The sequence below is a fragment of the Phragmites australis genome, chromosome 8 (assembly GCF_958298935.1).
Source record: "Phragmites australis chromosome 8, lpPhrAust1.1, whole genome shotgun sequence".
Taxonomy (NCBI): Eukaryota; Viridiplantae; Streptophyta; class Magnoliopsida; order Poales; family Poaceae; genus Phragmites; species Phragmites australis.
In genome coordinates, this window is record NC_084928.1 from 13,747,862 (window position 1) to 13,768,455 (window position 20,594).

A 20,594-nucleotide genomic window follows, 5' to 3' on the forward strand; every position below is an offset into this window, starting at 1 on the left:
AAAAACTAAGGGCACCTCAGCTTAGCTCACTTAGTGCGAAAAAAAAATCTATGAACGGGTTAATAGTGCACTTTCAATTTATAAGGAGATTGAATATTTGCTCAATGTACCATTCATGTTAATTTAAATAATATTTTAATTCAATATGAATATTAATTATTTCATTTTTATGTAATAATGATGATTTAATTAGCATTGTTAATTACTTATATATTTAGCATGTGTATCGTTCAAACATATAAGTAGTAATTTTATTAGATATATCTTTGTTTACTAGATACGATACGATTTTTCATATTTATTATGGAGAACGTCCTGCAGTTTTGCATAGGAGTCTCATAACAATTTAGAACTACCAGCATATAGAGAGTTCGGTTGAGGTACCTAATGATCTAGATGACCTGAAATCACATGTTATGAGCCTTTTGCGTGTAAACGAGCAATCCCATATTGTTGTCTTAAAGGGTGTGCGGTCACGGGTTGTTCCAAACAGCTCGGTCGTTGTCCATACGTTGTTCTAGATGAGAAGAAACAACTCATGGGTTTTGTACTAATGCAAAGCATTGGAGGAAAACTTAGGGGTGTACGTAAACATAGTATCACGACTGGTGCATGGTGTTGCAGTGAGTACTATGGAAGGATCAGGCCAGCATGTGATGCATGAAGAGGATGGATGGCATGTTGGGGAGGACAGTTTCGGTAGAGATGGAGCTAGAATGGACTATTCTGATATAGATGTAGGATACATGGATGATGAAATTGATGGTAGCAGGGATGAAGAAGATGCTGACAATGACGACCTGGTGCCGGTGATCCAATACTTTCGTGGTGCTGGTTTGTTGGATTGTGTCATCGTTGAGTATAACACATTATCTAACTGGAGATACCAGAATAGGGATATCCAGGTTCTGTAACAATTTCGTAACAGGGGGAAGGTTATCCATTTTGTTAGCAACTATGCTGTAATAACAAGAAGGGACCACAAATGCGCCCGATCGAACCCTATAGAGTATGAGGTCAGGTATTTCAAACACCCAATTTGTCCTTACTTCGTACGAGTATATAAGCCTAAATATGAGAACTATTTTGTGATCAGTAGACACACCCTACGTACATGCAGCGAAGAGACTATTAGGAATGTGAGCCACGATATTAATGCGAGGTCCATAGCCCAACTCCTCATCACCCTTGTTGGCACGAATATTTGTTTGTCGCTAAAATCCCTTGCGGAGGAGGTGCAACTAAGACGGGTATGCTGATGAATTACCACACCGCGTGGCGCGCGAAGCAGAAGGCGTTGAAGATGCTATCTGGAAGTTTCGAGGAGTCTTACAACTATGCTCTAAGGTCACTACAGAAGATTATCATAACAAATCCAGGGACTCAATAGGCGATGATGGATGAGCCAATCAAGCTAGAGAATGGGTCATATAACACCAGTGACCGATACCTTATTAGATTATTTTGGTTTTTTGGATAATGCATCGAAATTTTCAGACATTGCAGATCGATTCTATGCGTGGATGCTACATTTCTAAACGATAAGTACCATAATACCCTTATAACAACGTTGTCAAAAGATGTAAATAATCAGATTATTTCTCTTGTCTTTGTACTGATTGAGAGCGAGAACTGTCAGGACGCCATAAATTCTCCGCAGGACAAGACTGATAGTGTTTTGTGTTGCTTGTGCAGGTGGACGGCGCCGATCCTTACGTGGACACCAGCTGCAGCGCGTGCAGCTGCTCCTGGGACGACGAGCTGCTGCTGCTCTGCGAGTCAGCCGCGCACGCCTACTGCGTTGGGCTGGGCACCGTCGTGCCGGAGGGGGACTGGTTCTGTGAGGACTGTGCGGCGACCAGGGAGGAGCATTTGAGGTGGCAGGTAGAGAATGAGGGGTGGGATAATCAGGGTGAATTTGAGATCAGCGTTGATGTTCCGAGAACCGAGCCGGTTGCAGCCCCGTATGATCCAAGTTGGGATGGGACAAATTTACGGAGCAGTAGGCTTTCGATGGATGATCCGGTTCCTTCCATTTATGACATTGTGGGTGAGGATTACACTACCACTGCAAGGAGCAGTAGGTCTGGAAGGAATGCTGAGGATTTGCCATCACAGGGCACTTCTTCAGCTGGATCTCATTGTCCCGAATCTACTCGGGGACGGGATAATGGTCTCGCAGCATACCATGATCGCATTCGCTTTGAAGTTGAGAGAGCTAGAATATTACGTAATTCTCGCAATCTTGATAAGCGCATCAGGGTGCTGCGTGAGAACTGGGATGCTCTGCGTGACGGTTCTGTGGGGTTTGCTGCGCATGCACCCGGCAGAAGAAGGAAATATGGAACTGGAACCATCTCTGTTGTTACTGAGCAGCAGCATTGTGCAACACCCATAGTTATCTGTAGCTAAAGTGCTACTGCTGCTACTTTTGTTCAGCTGTCATCAACGCCTTTCTCTGAGGAAACCAATAACTCGCAGGGTCATGGTAACAAAATCTCAACGAAGGACATCCGCATTGCCCGTAAGGCATGGAAAATGTTGGAGATGGCAAACTCTTCTGTTGGAAGGGAGACATCTAACAAGCCTTCTTCCCTTCACTGCAGTCCTCCATTTTCCATGGGGGGAACAGATCAACTTCTTACAGTCCGATTGATACAATCTTAGGGCAGAAGAAGCAGAACCTTCCTAATAAGGTAACTCAGAAAAATAATGCATCATGTGGTCATAGTACCAAAATAGAAATTACACCACCCACAAAACCCTCCGGAGAGGAGGTAGGTTGCCTGAGATTAGTCATGTATCATTTCATGAAAGGATGATTTGTTTTCAGAATCAAATAAATCAGGAAACTCTAAATGGTAAAGTTGCCTCATCAATCCACAGTCAGCATGTTGATCAAACATTAGAATCTTTATGTAGTACAGGCAAATCAGAGAAATTCAAATCAGATATGCTGCATCCAGTTAGGTGCAATTTATCATTCAATCAGTCCACTGTGACTTCATCGCTACAATTAGGACCTGTTGTTGGGAGCCAATCTACTATGATGGTAAACCCCAACGAACCTTCAGCTGTTTGTGCTGCAGCAACCAATGAAATTGGTAGTGCTGCAACCACTGAAGTTAGGAAAAGTTCTGTACCTGAACGGCATGAGAGCAAGAGAAAACTCAGTTCTGAAAAATGCCATGATCAAGGATCCAAAAGGTCTCGGTCAGCCTGTAAAATTGCCAAAAGTGAGATTTCTTCCTTGGCCATACGCGAGTTGAAACTACTCAAGATAGACAAAACATACGGTACACATTCTCCTTAATTCAGCTTTCAATTCTCTATTCAGCAACATAACTTTGTTTTGTTGCTACATATTTAATGATTTAATCCCATAAAACATTGCTTGTGATCCAAGTTCTGACAGATTCAAGGAAGTTGCTCGGACAACAACCCATACTGTGTTGTCTGCATATGGATTCGAGATGCACTCTCAAGACCGTTTTGCAAGCACAGCTCCGAAGCCAAACCATCAGTGACAACCAACTCTTGCACAGAATGCTTGCGTAGTTTTGTGAAAGAAGTCATCAGTGTAGTGTTGTCTGGCAGGCAGATGGATCAAACTAGTGCCTCCTGTTAGAGTGTAGACATGTAGTCTGAGAGATTCTTTCTTGTCTGGTTATAGTGAATATCCAACAGCACAAGTAGGAGACAACTTGTACATTTCATAGCATTTTCATATTATCCTACAGTGAAGTTGCTAGGTCTAATCCATAACAACTAGCATTCTCTTTAATTTGGCATGAACATGATTGTAGTACTGGAGCCAAACATTTTCTGGCTCATAAGGTGTGGTTGGTGCACCTGGAGTACGGAATCGGTCTCACATGGTTGGGTTTGTAAATGCTGGCTACTAAAGGTTGGACAAAAGTCTCCCAATGAAGAAAAACTTGTTGAAGCTTGGCATAATTGCTGATCACAAATGTATTGATGTATTTACTGGCTTTGAATGGTTGGACTGAAGCCTTCCACTGAGGAAAGCAGAAAGTTATTGTTGAAATATTGGAACCCAGCTAAATACAAACATTACCTTAAATGTTTATACAAGTTGTAGTGCAATTTACAATTTTATCTTTTCAGGAATCATTAATAGGTGAGGCAAACAGGTTTAGATCGGGTTATAATTAAAAAACTATTGGTTTCCTCAGCAGTGACCAACTGAACCAAGATCAAGTCTTCATAAAAGTGTCAGTATAAGTGTAAAGTACTGCACATATATGCAGATTTATGAATGGTACTAAACGATTCAAATGTCTAACAGAATTTGGGGCGCCTTAGGAGTAGAAATGCGATTGTTGCAGGTCTCTGGCGATTGGCGGGGTGGCTCGCCCCCAAAACCCAAATCTCACCATGAAATCCAACATGTTCCTTCGAATCTACCCCTTCCCGGCCAGATCCAGCAAAATCCTTCCCTCCCCTTCAATTTCCCTCGAGTTTTGAGTTCAGATCGGGTCGGTGCGCTCATTGAGGCGGCTTCTTCCGGGACTCTAGGTGTTGCTGCTTCGTCGGCGGAGGCCAGGCCGAGCGTGGCTCTGGTCAGCGACGCTCCTTGGGCGGGACCTCTTGCTCTTTTCCCCCTCGGCAAATGTATTGCCACGGCTGACGGTCTTGGCCCGGTCCCGTCATGGGCACCTTGCGCCTGCGGGAGTAGAGCAGTTTAGGCTCTCGAGAGATCACTGCTGGCTCATATAACCAGCCGGCAGTGATGCCCTACTACCACTGTCGGACAGTGGCTTAAACCGGCATTGATGAGGGAGCTGGGCATCACTGTCGGCTCAAGCCATCGGCCGACAATGATGACCCTTATCGCTATCAGTTTATAAGCTATGATGGCTGATTCTTCCCGCGCGGCTTATGAACCGGCAGTGATGCCCCATCACTGTCAGTCCATTAGAAGCCAGCAATGATGGGTCGACATAAAATGCTAGTTTTGTAGTAGTGATTGGTCATTAAAACTCAATTAAGTTTTTCAATATTGGGATTTTTGTGGTTGTTTAACAAAGTATATTGTCAACCTGATAGTTTAATCTCCCTTAGGTTCAAGTTATCAATGACTGTATTGAACAAGAAAGGCCACTGGTTCGAGAACTTGTCATTATTTTTCTCATGTCGATATCTTAATATATTAAAGTCCCCGTCTATCAGCATGTGATGTGGGTTATCACGACAAATGTTGGCAAGTTCTTGAAGGAAATAGGATTTGAGATCCATTTGGGTTGGTCCATACACTGCTATGAGGGTCCACACAAAAGAATCCACCAAATTTCAAAGATGGCATTTCACCAAAAAATCTCCATCCAAAATATCAACAATCTCTAAGGTATCCCTATTTACCCCAAGGAGGATATCGCTATATCTACCACGGGGAGGTAAGTAATGCCACGAGAGTTCCAAACTACCATATAGTTGGTTAAGGAGCCTGACATCCACCTCGCTTTTCCTGGTTTCAAGCAGACCAATAAAATCCAATCTATGTTCATGAACACATTCGTTATGTACTTATGTTTAGCCAAGTCACTAAGATCTTTGCTATTCTAGAAGACACTTTTCATGAGAAACAAGTTGATTTTTTATATTTCTTGCCCTTTTGCAAAGATCGACTTTGGTGGCCTTTTTTAGGAATGCGACTTGGATTTTTGAGGTGTAACTTTAAGGTCACAAACTTAGCTTCCAAGCTCTACCTCATCCACATCATTTTCTGTGATCTCATTAGCAAGGTGGGAAAAGGAGAAGATCATCCCAAGCATCTTCCATTGCCTCCTCACTAGTGTCAACTGTATCATCTACAAATGATTCAATTTTGCTATCTTTGATACTATTTTTTGTTACCTTTGGTTGACCTTTCACCTTTATCAGCTACCACGTGTTTGATAGCATTGATTGAAACCTCTATATCTTTCTTATTACTACCCATAAAGACACCTAGTTGTCTAATATTTGACATAATGCAATTATAAGTACTATTTGAATAGAGAGGGCTTGAAGTGTTGGGCGTACCTAGTGAATATATGATTGGTATTGTAGAATTGAGGGGCAATTTGTTGTTGGCGATCTCAGATGCCACCATCAGCACATCCAAATTCTTGGTCATAGCCTGTCACATTTCTTTCTCCGTGGCATCCACATCAGTCGCTAGTGATCCATCTTCAAGAACTTGCTCCTGGAGGAGGCCACTTTGGCGTCGGCCATCAAATTGTGATTCTGATGCCCTATACTATTGTGTTGATTAGGTAGCCACGTTCACCTAACCAGTGGCACGATTGCACGCTGCAGCAACCGCAAGGCCTCCAAGCCCTGCATCCCCCACCGTTGAAATTGTTGTCATTGTATTCATGCTCCTTGGAATGGTCGGCCTTGTGGTGCCAATAGTCACATGGCCGACCAATGGGGTGATGCACTGAACTGGCAAAGACTGAAGTCCAAGCATATATGGTGTCTGCTTAGCCATAACGGGGTTTAGTGCCAGGCTAGTCATTACAGGCAAGGTCTGCGTGAAAGGTGAAGTTGGACCGATCGGGCTGAGTAATGTCTTTGAGAACGTGTGCAACACTAGTCTGGACATCTGTGTCATGGGTGATGTGGGGTACAGTTATGGGCTAGCCCACCCCATGTGGTCACAATAGCCTGGGCAGCTCCTTTGTTAAGGTTATGGACACTGACTGGAGGTTGATGGCGGCTTTACCATGACCGTAGCTGGGCCATCATGTCCTGGCAACCTAGAGGGCATCATGGTCAGTGTCATGGATCTGGAGGGCGCTGCAGATAGCTTGGGGTTGTTCATCTTGGCCGATTGCATTACCCATGAGATGTAGGACCAGCCGGTGAGGATGAGGAGCGTGCTGATGTGGACGATGTCGTTGCTTTGGCCGGCAATGAGGAAGTCATGTTCGTCAAGCCTGTCGGTGTTGGCTTCACTTTGGGTGGTGCAGAGGAAGAAGAGGCTTGTTTGGGCAGTGCCAGATCTATAGACACACCTATTGGAGCTACAATTGAAGCCTTCTACTGATTGTTGGAAGGTGTCATCGCAATTAATCTTGGAGCACACGGTAGGGATGACGGATGCTCCAAGGAAGTCATGTCCACCTGCATCGACTCAACAACTTATGTTTTGACATTAGACGAAGAAGAGACATTTCTTTCCTTCTTTTTTGACTGATCGTTTGGCCCATTTTATTTATCATCATGTAGGTCATCGTCATCACCATTGTGAACCCTAGACATCACATGGTGGCTCAGGTCGTCATTGATGATGAGGCTTGAGTCATCAAGGGTAATGGTAATTTCACAACATGCTAGATCAAATATAATGTCCGCTTTAATCAGTAATAATTTGGAGTCGATCAGGGCCACCTTCAGGCGAACTATATCGTGTTACCTCATGCGAATCATATCAATATCTTGTGGTGTGCCAAGCACAATACTGATAGCCCAGATGGCTAAGTAGTGCCGGTAGGTTGGAGGGATCCCCAAGATGTGCACCCAAACCATTTCAAGGTGGTAATGGGGAGTTGGTGCATCAGATGGCATTCATTCTCCAATACAAAGTGTTACCTCATGTGCCTTAAGGAAAAAGTCGACGTCAACCATTTTGCTAAGCTCCTCCCTATTGGGGAAAGCCACAACAAAGCCATTTTCTCCCTGCATAACTGCTTCCTAGTTCCAGTCAGAACGAATCAATCATTGTAGCTCATTCTACATAACCTCAGCTGACTGTTGTCTGCCCGTGACTGTGATTATGGCACGTGGTGCTGCCTGAGGTTCAAGTCCTTACTATGCCCGATTTAGGGATTTGGAAAAAAAAAAAACCTTGCCTATCGCTGCCGAACTCGAAAAGTGCCACATTCGGTTTGGAGGCCTTGAGCACAAGACACTTGGCCGTTAAATGATTATTGTGTTTGTCACATATCACACAATACAACACTGCGACACAATTCTCCATAGAATGGCCATTGGTCTTTCACCTGAAGTAGAACAATAGCCAAGGCTTCTTGTCCTTCAGATTGCCATCGTTAGCTTTAGTTGGAGTTATTGCTTCGGCCTACCAGCTTGCATTGCCTGTAGCTAACGGCATGTGCATAGCTAGAGGCATGCCACAAGCCGAGTTCATTACCCCCACCATGCCCCCGCCGCGCAGATTGAGAAGTTCTGAATGTGAAGGAACAACCCTGGAAAGATCTAGGACTAGCTTTCCTAACAAAACCACAAAAGGCACACGGTACTCCAGCTTGGAAGATAGGCACCTATGGTGGCAAAGATGAGGCTCATCCAGAGCACGCTGCAGTGTGATTCTGTGTCGCATGGGGGTTTGCCATGTCGGGGCTTCCTCTGCTGGTGGTAGCCACGGAACCACCACCGAAGGAGACACCACCATCGGTGTTGGAGGGGGGGGGGAAGCTTTGACCATGTCCAGTCATTACCACCTGCGTGAAAGTGGAGTGGAATTGTGGAAGGGGCGGATTCTGCTAGATGTGGGAAGAGGATGTGATCTCAACGCCGCATAAGGAAATATTATGTGGCCGATTGATTGCATTCCTTTCCCAAATACTGTTGACAATTTGTTTCCAATTTCGTCCACGTGTGTGACCTAGACTGCCTGCCGCAGAGTTAGCCATGGTCAAAGGATCCGAGATTTGAAGTTCCTAAATTTTCTGCCCTATCTTGGCCCCCTATTGCGTTTGAACAGTCCCCGCTAAAGAGATGGCAATCAACAGGTAGTCGACCAGCGCCACCATCGGTGAATGTTGGGCTTTTGGGGAGAAGGCCTTTCCATGGCCGCATAAGCCATCCATGACTTCTCCTCCGCATGATCTGGGTCGCCGTTGGGGGCAAGGAGCGAGACAGTCGGCTTGGAATAAGCCTCATGGCTATTGAATTATGTGGAGACACCAATGGAGGAGCAGGCCCGATGGTGTTGAGGATGCTGAGTTGATTTGCCACCGCCACAACTATTCGCTTGGCCAACGATGATTCATCGTCAGCTTTGGCATTGACTTTGGCCGCAAGATATCATCATATGAGAAGCAAGCCATGCGAGCAGCTTGAAGGAATTCCTGTGTTGATGGAGAGCGCATGACCTGGGTCGCCTCCGGCCGACAAGCTGGGGTCGGTGTCCTACCGACCATCAGGGCCCCTCCTGCTCAGAAGCGTGATCCAGCTGTATTGTCGGATCAGGAGTAGTCCCTTCGTGACATTGTTGGAAGCAGGCGAGAGCGAGGAGTGCGCACTGCCATGATGACCTGTCGCGTTGGCTGTGGGCGTCCAGGCTGGGGCTGCGAGAGATTCGACGAAAGAAACAGAGCTACCCTTGGAAATAGGGCTGGCAACGGGATGGGTCAGGCCGGGTCCCCGTGGGTTTTACACCTAGCGGGGGGCATATATTCGCTTGTGGGTGCCTACAAGCGCTTGAAAAGAGTTGCACAATCGGCAATCGAGCCCAGTCCACCGACCAGCCCTTCGCAGGATTGCAGGCGCCAGCCTCCTTTGCTCCCGCGCCACCCACCTAAGCTCAGCGTCACGTTGCTGCCTGCGTCCACCACTGTTCCTGCCAAAGGCCACTGCTCACTACTCCCAGTTCCCACCCATGTCCAGAGCCGGATGTGATTTTTCACCTGTTAGGTGTTTTATAAATAGATTAGATTTTTTTATTCAAATTTTAGATCGGATATATTCTTACTGCAGCCGGCTTCAACCCCTCCCCTACTTAGTGTCACCTCCGTGAATCTTGGAATCGACACTCCGGCATGGACTCCGTGCTTTGTTTTAGTAGAAAGTTGTTGGCATGTTTTGGCAGCAGTTGAAACAAAAGAAACGAATGGAATAAAAAAGATGCATAAAAAGGCCAGATTCTATCAATGCGATCTGGTACGTTCAATACATGCAAGGCTGCCGTCTGTCCGGATCGTCACTGCTTGAGACTATTTATGCCGGGTTTTTTTTATCAATTTGCAGGTCCCCGGTAATAATATCCTACGCGCGAATGAGACGCGTCTAAATTAATGTTTTGGCGGTAGCACCAGCGGAGGCGTGATGCCTTTACTACTAGTCCTAGATCTGATAACCTCTCGGTGTGGTGGTGGAGGCCTTAGGGTTAATTTCATGTATCAAGGTTTAAATCTTGATACTTACTATTTACACATAAAAGTGTTTTAATAGTATTAGCATGTGATATGAGTGTATTTACGGATATGCAAGTATGATATGTGCTCATCACCTTATTATAAAAAAAGAACTAGTGTACAGAGGAAAAAAACATAGCATCTCCATACACAACCTACACAATTGTTGCATGTACCGTGAAAGTGTGAAGTTTCTACCTGGATTCATTCTGTCACTTAGGTTTAGCCTCCTTCCAAAAGTTTGATGGTGAAGATGGCATGTAAATACGACTTCTTTTTTATGAATTCATAGTACAGTATTTATTCTAGAATATGCCGCTCAAGGCAAGTGACATGTAGATCTATCTTGACCCTACCTGTCAACTAAACATCAATAGCATATCACACATGTAGTGCATTTATCAGCACCAGAATATCAGAAATTGGCCGCTGAGAGGACACCAGGTGACTAAAAGTTATGTACTAGTGATTTGCACATGACAGTTGACAGGGTCTCAAGATCTCAAAAATAAGCTGGCCGAGCACCAACTGCTCCGGTCTCATAAACAAGAAAGAGCATGTCGTAGCAGCTTCGTCAGAAGCGAAACAAAGCCAGAAAAGATATACAAGACAACGAGGAACAGAGAAGGCTCCCGGTCCTGTGAAGATGCTACGGGTGCTAGTACTAGATTTTATTTATATTTTTTAAGGAAAATATTTTTTTACGGGGTTTTGAAGGCAGATATTGGCTGCTTTTTTCCACGCGCCCGTCTGCTCTGCTCTGAACCCATCCTCCCCGCGCAGAGAAGAAAGCAACGAAGGAGGAGAGAGAATTTCCTCTCAGTCGTCTCCTCGATCCATTATCTGTTCCTCGTTCTTGGAAGGAATTGGGGATCAACGCCATCGAGCAGAATTCCCGGTGCGAGGTATGGTACACACTTGCTGCATAGTCTTAGATGGCTTTTTGCAGGCTCAATTCCGCGGGTTTGCCACCACCAAATTACGGCGCAAGATTTGCTTCTTGCCGCGTTACGCCGCGCAGGATCGCTTCAATCTTGGCGCGTTCTGGTGAGACGTTTCGGTGAACGATTGCTTCTTGATGCGTGCTGCTGCTCTATGGCAGGAGGAGGGCTCGCCGCGGCTCCGGCTCCCGGGCGTGACCTCGCACGGCATGGTCGTTGCCTCGCCGGGAAGGCACCGGGAGGCGCGCGGGGATGGTCGATAGGGCGAAGGCCGTGGTCATCGGGGTCACCGCCGGCGTCGCCGCCGCGGCGCTCGCGGCGGCGTGCGTGCTGCTGGCCATCTGGCTGCACCGGCGGCGGACCAGCGTCGCCGCCCGGACGCGGTCCATGGAGTCGACCACCACGACGCTGCGGGCCGGCTCCGCTAGCCTCGAGTCCAGCGTGTCCGTCTCGGTGGTCCCCGAGAGCGTGGCGGACTGGGGCCACCCGCCGCCGGAGAAGCGCGCCGCGTTCTGGGCGTGGAGAGGCGCCGGCCACAACGGCAGAGAGCCGCCGCTGTCCGTCTCCGGCATCCCAAAATACCGTTACAAGTATGATGATTATTGTTACTCTTTGTTCTTCGTACTCATGCTCTTATGCCGTTTTATGCCCCGTTTGGAACACAAAATTTTTTCCACCATCTTACGTGAATTGAACTGTTTCCTATGAAATTGCTAAGAAATCCTTGTGAAATTACTGCATTCCAAATGGATCGGTAGTTGTGACTGAGTGGAGTAGCCACTCATCTATGATCAATTCCAAAGAGTTAGCATTTTCTTATTGTTTCATGATGTTGCTGGTGGTTGCTGTTCAGGGATTTGCAGAAGGCTACCACCAACTTTACCACAATTCTGGGGCAAGGATCGTTCGGTCCTGTGTACAAGGCTGTAATGGCTACCGGTGATGTGGTAGCTGTAAAGGTGCTCGCGAGTGATTCAAGGCAAGGGGAAAGAGAGTTCCAGACTGAGGTATGGTAATCTTTTTCGGGTGTGCGTTTTCTTGGTTTTTGTTCTAGAAAAGTTATCTATTTTCGTTGCGGTGATGGATCTGCTAAGACGGATGCACTTTATTTAGCTAATCTTATGTATTATTTGTAACTTGGGGAACAACTTCCCTGGAAATAGGCTTGCTTGTTGGCATGCTGTGTCCTCAATTATGCTCCTATCTGCATATTGCTGCCACTGCGCACTAGTCACATAAGTATGCAGGGAAATAACAGATGGGAAATGGGCACACTCACCTAAAACAAAGAAATTTGTGTCTAGAGAGAAGCGCAAATCCATTGAAAAAGAAGGGCAACCTAGGTTGAAGAATTGTAGCTCTTATTCGTTTTCAGTTCATCCGTATGATTAGCTAATTTGAGGGATACTTTTTCTTAGATACATCCACAGGTAGTCAGATAGTAATTATGTTCTTGCATGATGGAACACGCTTTGCCAAAGTTGAAACATCCGTTGCCTCAAAAGAAACAAGAAAGAACAAAAAAGGAACATGTGGGTAAAGCAAGCTCAACTTGCAATACCTTTAATCTGTGTGAAGTAGTTGGCTATGGACATTTGACTCTGATAAAGAACTGATCAAAGTGCAATCATGCTTACGTCTTGTTTGCAGGTAGCATTGCTTAGTAGGCTGCATCATAGGAATCTTGTTAATTTGGTTGGGTATTGCGTGGAAAAAGGCCAGCGCATCCTGATTTACGAGTACATGAGCAATGGGAGTTTGGCAAGCCTTTTGTATGGTAAGGAAGACAATTCTCTACTTTGGAAGATGAAACACGAAACAGAGAAACATTACAGAATGATTTGCATATTAGTTGCACACAGCATTTAATACGTGTGTGCACAGAAAATGGAATAGACTAATTGTTCCGTCATTCAAAAGACTTCTCCCTTATTATGTTCATATTGTGTCCTGTTAGGCAACAATAAACGGAGTTTGAGCTGGCAAGAAAGGCTACAAATTTCTCACGATGTCTCTCATGGGATTGAGTATCTGCATGAAGGGGTACGCTTACAGTTGACGACTATTGAAGTGTGCCTTCGCATTACATAACCTGATCTTGGCAATTGATCAAAGCTATGGCTATGTGTAATGTGTGCAGGCTGTTCCACCTGTCATTCACAGGGACCTAAAATCTGATAATATACTTTTGGACCATTCAATGAGGGCCAAGGTTAGACAATTTAAGATGTAATGCATTTCTGCTTCATGTGCACTTTTAAATATTATCCTGTCAGTTGTTTTAACTAAACTAATTCTGGCTCATGATGAGTCTAAAGCAGGGTTCGAAATTTCATCGAAAACCAGTCGATATTCACAAAAACCGGTCAATTCGGTCCACACCGAATTCTGAATTCGATCGGTTTCGAATTTAAATTCAAAAATTTCAAAAAAATCACAAAAAATTCTAAAAATACTAGAGACAATTCTAAGGCTTTCTGTGATTTTTTTTTTCAAAAATAATGTCCTTTGCATCATATTTCATGGAGATGAAGTTTGGGAAAAAAAGAAAAAACATGTTTTAAAAAGCTTGCAGCTCATTTAGTAGGGTTCACGTTAAGGAAAATATTAACATGCAAACACATATTTTGTGTGTGTAGGGTGTACCTTACGAGGATCTATAAAATTAGTTTCACTTCATTTTGAGTTTTATTAATTTCTCTATGATTTTTACATAGTCACAAATATAAAGTGAACATATTAAGAAACAACACTGTAATTAATATTTTCATGTCTACCATTATTTTTCCTACATAAATTCATAGTATAAGCAAACTAATAAAAGTGATTTCACTAGTTTTGGAGGTATGATGAGTTGGTTATGAATTAATCTATTTGCAACCTATTTACATAATCCTGCATGTTACAATAACTATTTCATAAGTTCATGTATTTTTAAAAGACATAGGATCATATAAGAAGACTAACAAAATTAGTTTCATGATTTTTGGATTAGCAAAGAATTAACTATGCATTTAACTAGGTTTAGCAAATACATTTTCTCACAGAAAATCTTCAATTTTTTATGATTATTAATACTTTTATCATGTAGATCATGTTACAAGGAAACCAACAAAAGTTGTTTCATTTGATTTGAAGCTAAGATGAATTAGTTATTGATTTTACAAAGTTGAACTATTTTTTTGTTTTTCTTGAACTTTACTGAAATTTGATAAAATCGAACGGTTTTCGATGAAATTTGAGCGGTTTTCGAAGTAAATCGAGCAGTTTTTTAACCACAAATGAAATGTGGAAAATACGATTGAATACAGACGAAATTGAGCGATTAATCGGTGAAATCATCTAGTTACTAAATGCCCAATTCGGTCAGTTTTTGTTGTGATCAAACCAGTTTGACCAAGTGAATCCGGCCAAATTCTCGCTAAATTTTAACCAAATTTTCCAAATATCACGAATATTGGGAATTCGGTGACCTCCGCATTTCAGGCTTCAAATGAATTTTTGAACCTTGGTCTAAAGTTCAGTGATCAACTGAACCTGGATACATGCAACTAAAAGCATGATTTTATTCATGAGACAAAATATTAGCCTAAAACTATGTTAATATCTTGTAATTCATTTTTTACTTGGTGGGTGCAGGTTGCAGACTTCGGTCTATCAAAGGAGGAAGTATATGATGGAAGGAAGTCGGGCCTCAAGGGCACCTATGGATATATGGACCCTGACTACATGTCCACAAATAAGTTCACAAAGAAGAGTGACGTATATAGTTTCGGCATAATACTTTTTGAACTAATAACAGGCATAAATCCACAACAAGGTTTAATGGAGTACATTAATCTGGTAAGTCATTTTGACGCTATTGAATGTCCGGTTGAAATTATTAAGCCATCTTTCTTAAGGGTGACACCCAATGGGTATCATAACTTAAGATTTACAGGTTGGTCACTTACTGTACATAAGTACATTTGACTACTAGCTAGGATATCAGTTTAGCATGCGTTCTGTAGAGTCCACCTAATGCCCTGTGATATTAGGCCACAATTTTTTTGGGTAACAAATCAGTAAGATGAAGGTACCTTGTAAAGTCTGTCTGCGCACAAGTATCGTCCATGCTGGGAAGTACTTACATGATGCATCTCTTCTTTCAGGCAGCAATTGGAGGGGAGGGACGGGTTGATTGGGATGAGATACTCGACAAGGACCTCCAAGTAGGGAACATCCCTGAAGAGATGAGGATGCTCGCCGATGTCGCCTACCGGTGCATTAACAAGATCCCAAGAAAGCGCCCCTGGATATCAGAGGTCACGCAGACCATATCAAGACTCAGGCAGCGCCAGCTGACGAAGCACGACACACCAACTTTGCCGAGGAGCGAGACCAGGACCGTTCTGAGGAGGATAGAGTACCAGCATGTGGAGCTGAGTGACCTTACCAGCATGAAAGAACTGATGCCGATAAGGGCATGAGCTTGTTCCAGTATATTAGTTGCTTACATAGTTAGTTTTTAACTTGGTCGAGTAATCAAAATGTAAAGAGAATCGAACCTGGTTTGAGAAAGTTCTAGCTGTTTGATGAAGCACCAGGTGGTTTTGGTCCTTGAAGATGTCTTGGCTGCCATGAGAATTCATGTTAGTTGGATTTGCGTACTGACCTGGGGATTGAAATAGTTGTCTTGTAAATAATCAACTGTAGTGGTGTAGCATTTGACAAGATAATGAAGTCCATGGATACATGACAGTAAATTGGCAAGGATGAACCATCGAAAGTTCATGTGTTCAGGAAACACCACCGAAATAATCAGCTGTGAACTTTTCTACCATTGCATTAGCGCCAGTATTCTTTCCCCCAATTTTTTTCTCACAATCACAATAAAATACCTAATGCACCCTGGCAATACAAACACTTAGAACTGGAAATAAATGAGACATGCATATATCAGTACATGCCACGTTCCTGAACAATTTTCTGCACTTCTGCAGCATTTATTCTGGACCTAGAATTTCTGAGAATTGATTTCATACCTAAAAACTGCAGCATTGCTTTAACTCCATAAGTAGCTAAGTACATTGCCATTTGAACAAGAAAATCAACTCCCCAGCAGCATCAACAGCACAGTAGCAGACTGAAGAGTTTTACTGCCATAAATAAAGAACAACATACGCCACTGATACACAGCAAGACAACTGACAACACAACAAAATCACTGTAAGTTGAGCTTTGACATTAATCTGAGGTCTGAACAATGTTTAATCACCACATCAGAAGCTTCTGTTGAATGTTTATTTGAATGGAACTTTTGAATGCATATCATGAGTGGAGGAACTGGGTGGCCAAGAACTGGGCAGACATCACATCCCAATTTCCTTCAGGCAACTCATGTCTAGCAGTCTAGCTAGAAAAAGAAAAGAGAAAAAACTATGTACAGAGCAAGGCCATCATCTAGGCATGGACCTCTGGTACAGGCGCTTAATTACTCAAATACTACTGCAATCCTGTAAAGGATGGCTTTATTCTAGATCTGCATAGCTTAACACCTGCAAGAAAGCCACAGCAAACAGCAGCAGCTGAACAGGTGCTCACCTCCCTACTCTTGCACTAACTCAAAACTGGCAAGAAGTGCCCAGCCTCTGCTTTGCCCTTTGCGCTGTGGCGTGGCACTTGCGCGAGCGGAATGCCCCAGGCAGCAGCTCCTGGAACTTCTCAAGGAACAACACCCATGTCTCTGGCCCCATGTCAGCCAGCTTGACGAAACTCACACTTGTTGGGAGCATATCGTTTGCACTCCCCGAGTTACCAACTTGTAAGCCAGTTTGGTTGCTGTTGCTTTCAGAAGTTTTCACAGAATTCACATCCTTTGGAACAGCAGACAGCCGACGCTGGCTTTTGTCAGTTAGAGTGACACCCTTCAGTGAGGTTGACAGCTTCGAAATGTTAGCAAGCCACTTATTGACAGGTTTAGGGTAAGGTAACTTTCCTGCATTGCTTTCTACCTCCTCAATGTCATCATCATCATCTTCATCATCATCGGCCTCATCCAATTTAGACAATGGGTTTCTAGAGCTTCGCACCTTAAATTCAGAACGGTAGGCTGATGGTTCTTTAGGCATTTCATGATCTTCACTATCAAGTTCAAATTGAGTTAAGTCCTCATTGCCAGAGTCATGTTCTGTGGAATAGTCTTCTCGTTCTGTTGCAAGCCTCCTTGCCTCCATGCAGACAAACTCTAGATCACTTGGCTGATCTTCCATCCCAGTAAACTCCCTGCTCATCATCTCCCCAATCTCTGCAAGGCAGAGACCAAATGCTGTGGCTTCTTTCAAAAATATGGTTGAGAGTATTAGTACTCTGAGGCATGCTTCACGGATCATAGGCAACTCCATAAGAAGCATGTCAGCATCTTTCATTGGATCAAGATTTGCTATGTACTCAAGCTCATCCTCGGAGAACGGGATTGATGCCTGGGGCCAGTGGATCCATTCAAAATAAGGATCCTCCAGGCACTCTGGGAGGCAGAGACCATGATCAATAGGAATAAGTTCAGTCTGATTCCCAATTTTTTCTGCTCCAGTCTGCTTCCTTACCAGAAGGTTTCCAGCATGTCTATCAGTGTTGAAGATCCTGATATCAAGAATACCAATCCTATGAACAGCAGAGACAGGAAAGCTTGAACTGCCATAGTCACTGGCATCAAAATCATGAGGAATAAACTGCTGAAATGACGCAATCTTGCTAACAGCTTGTGTACCACCCTCAGCAGCATTCTTGTTAGCACAATTGACGCTTTCGTTCATATGAAATATAGGATGAGAAATCTTAACAAGAACAGTCGGAGGGACATTAGCAGAGTTATCATAATCCAGAAGGTAGGCAGCAACCTCTCTGAAACCAGTCTCGCCGACTCGAACTGATCTCTTAAGGCCTGGCTGCCCAAGGGCTTTCCCTGTAAAACCTTTTGGATTGTTGGGTGCAAATGGCTCCTCATCATTTGGCTTCACAATGGCAGCATTCTCACCTTTGCTGTTCCTGAAATAGTAGGCCCCACCAAGCCCACTATTAACAGGTATTGGATCCACACCATTTCTTATAGCCCTAGCAACATCCTTCACGAGCTGCCTTGTTCGAGAGCAGCGGCTTGGGCATACTAACAGTTCAATTGGACTGCTCCTATCTCTTTGCTGCTGGAGATCCTTGCCAGTAGGAGATGACATGCACGGTGTGGAAGAACTCCGATGCATGAAAGACTTGGTGAGAAGTAACGGGGAATCATTTCTGATGGTGTTGAGGTCATTTTTTATGACACGATCACCTAATGTCAGAGAACTCTCCTCGGTGGGAAAATTGAGTGCCACCTGCAGCTTTCTTTTGACTGTGTGTGCATTGTCACCACGATCTAGTTGAACAGCCAAGACACAACCAGTGTCAGTCTGAACAAAAAGACGTTTCCATCCGCTAGCCCTTGTCTCGCTTCTACTTTTGGTTGGGTACTCAATGCTAAAAGCTCGGTCCAAGGCTGAAACTGCCATCTGGGTCTGCACTGGGCTCTCCAAGTTGCGAGACATGGCGGACAGCAACAAAGGAATTGAGGTCAATGCACTAGAGGCAGGTGCCACAATGAGGCCTTTCTTGCTCCTCTCTTGTTTTCTTCTGCGCTCGTCAAATTCAGCAGACGAGTGCGAGAGAGATGTCACGGCAGTGATCATCAGGCAATGAAGGAAATCTTGCACACTAGCTAAACGGCACCAGAAAGTGATAATACATAAGGAAGGTGAAGACAGCAGCAACCCCCCTACAGCTGGGAGCTGTTATGAAACCCGACAAGCTCTTGTAGATCACTAGATCCTGCAAGAAGAGACAGAATAAGGGGTCATTATCGTTTTCCCAAGTCAAAAACCAATCAGTAACAAGCATGAAAACAAGACAAGAATAATTTTCCTCACAACTTCCAAACCACTCTTGCTTCATCCTTATTCTACATGAAGTATGAAATGTAAGATAAGGAAGTTTCTTTGAGACACACTCAGACAGTCAAGTAATTAAGAAACCGCAGCACTTCACATGGCTAAAGTGAGCATTCATATTTGTGAAGGAAAAGTTGGCGTACATAAGGAGTGGACTACCACTTTCCATATAATTGTTGACTACTAGGCAGTTTTTTAAGGTACATGTTGAAGCTATGATATTTTCGTTGAACATAGGAGCATCTTTTGCAGTTTTATCATTAGGATTCGGCTGTCCCCTATTCACTCTCTCATCAATAGTATCTGTGTTTGCTTCCCCCGAATCTCCGTCAACTGATGAGATCCAGGCACGCCGCTGCAACCAGAACAATAAACCTCAAAACCCACACCTCAATTTTTCAGGTAGCTGCACGCATCAGCCACCTCATCTCATCAGGGTTAGGAAAAATTCTGACGCAGTTGTCAAAGATGGCCCTTTAACTACAGGAATAGTGTACTTCTTGAGCTGAATCTACACTACTGCAGTAGCTGCACAGGCACAAATGTTGCTCCACAGCTCGATCGACATAGATGATAGATCAGCTGGTGGCACAAATGGATGACGAAAAGAATGCTTAATGATATAAAGCGAAGATGAAAAAATAACCACAAACATGAATCCACTGCCATTAATTCACCAGGCTGAGGAATCAAGCAGCCTAGCTCTGAGAGCATAGAGCAATCGGAAATTATTGCTCTAGAAGGTACTAGAAATGGAGCTGTGCTGCTTCTCTGAGAAAGAAAGCACAGTTTTTTCCTGCTAAAAATGCCACCTTTGCTCTCCGAGCTCAGAAAAAGGAGGCTAAAATAGAAACAAAAATAACTAGAGACGGCAGAATTAGTGAAACGAGCACCAAGCGAACGGAGAACCACAAGAAACTCGGGGAGAAGGAGCCCCTACCCGTACCTGATCCAATGCGGAGCGTCGGGAATGGCGGCCCGCCACCGGCGGAGCCGCAGATCTGGCGCTGCGCCCAGAGAAGACACCACCTTCCCCTCTGGCGGCCGACGCGGTACCACCACCTCTCGGTCGCTGGCACCACGCCCCCACCTCCCGGCAGCCCACTGAGCGGCTCTGCCTCCTACCTCCCACCTCCCACTCCTCTTCAGCACTCTCGGCTTCCGTGCTGTCTGTTTTGTGTTCGTGAGGGGTGGTGCGCCTCAAGTAGGCGGAGCGGGATGGGTTAGAGAGGGGTTAAGGAGGCGGGTTAACAAATAACCATGGTTCAGTAGAGGTGAGGAGGGTGTGGGAGGGATTGCGTCCTCCTCCTATTTGCTCTTGCCACCCTCTATTTTGCTCTAATTGCATTTACCTTGGGAACTGGTGCCCCTCAAAGAATAGTCTATTTATTTGAAAATAAAGTTATACCACCTAGGAGGAACATATACTTGGTTTGCTTAGAGGAACTTTTGTTCTTCACCATCTTGGCATGGAAATGGTTGGGAACAAATGATATGCATATGAAGCTGTTTTAGCTCTTAGCTCCATA

The 20,594-nt window shown here is 44.4% G+C and overlaps 2 protein-coding genes and 1 pseudogene across 4 annotated transcripts; 2 read left to right on the forward strand and 1 right to left on the reverse strand.

The window, feature by feature from the left end:
* Nucleotides 1–632: 632 nt before the first annotated feature.
* Nucleotides 633–3,628, forward strand: LOC133927610 (uncharacterized; annotated as a pseudogene).
* Nucleotides 3,629–10,622: 6,994 nt separating this feature from the next.
* On the forward strand, nt 10,623–15,890 carry LOC133926671 (calcium/calmodulin-regulated receptor-like kinase 2). Of its 2 annotated transcripts, XM_062372696.1 has the most exons (9): nt 10,623–10,818; nt 10,947–11,068; nt 11,266–11,694; nt 11,958–12,111; nt 12,755–12,881; nt 13,062–13,147; nt 13,245–13,316; nt 14,744–14,947; nt 15,256–15,890. In XM_062372696.1, the coding sequence occupies exons 3-9, from the start codon at nt 11,357–11,359 to the stop codon at nt 15,571–15,573; spliced, it is 1,299 nt and encodes a 432-aa protein (XP_062228680.1). In that variant the 5' UTR covers nt 10,623–10,818; nt 10,947–11,068; nt 11,266–11,356; the 3' UTR covers nt 15,574–15,890. The 2 variants fall into 2 exon arrangements, with proteins under 2 accessions (XP_062228680.1, XP_062228679.1); XM_062372695.1 differs by having other exon boundaries at nt 10,623–11,068.
* Nucleotides 15,891–16,307: 417 nt separating this feature from the next.
* Nucleotides 16,308–20,248, reverse strand: LOC133926670 (phosphatidylinositol 4-kinase gamma 5-like). Of its 2 annotated transcripts, none has more exons than XM_062372693.1 (2): nt 20,012–20,248; nt 16,308–18,946 (listed from the first exon to the last, which is right to left on the reverse strand). In XM_062372693.1, exon 2 carries the CDS (start codon nt 18,805–18,807, stop codon nt 16,708–16,710), a length of 2,100 nt encoding a protein of 699 aa, XP_062228677.1. In that variant the 5' UTR covers nt 18,808–18,946; nt 20,012–20,248; the 3' UTR covers nt 16,308–16,707. The 2 variants fall into 2 exon arrangements, with proteins under 2 accessions (XP_062228677.1, XP_062228678.1); XM_062372694.1 differs by having other exon boundaries at nt 20,006–20,248.
* Between the last annotated feature and the right edge of the window lie 346 nt (nt 20,249–20,594).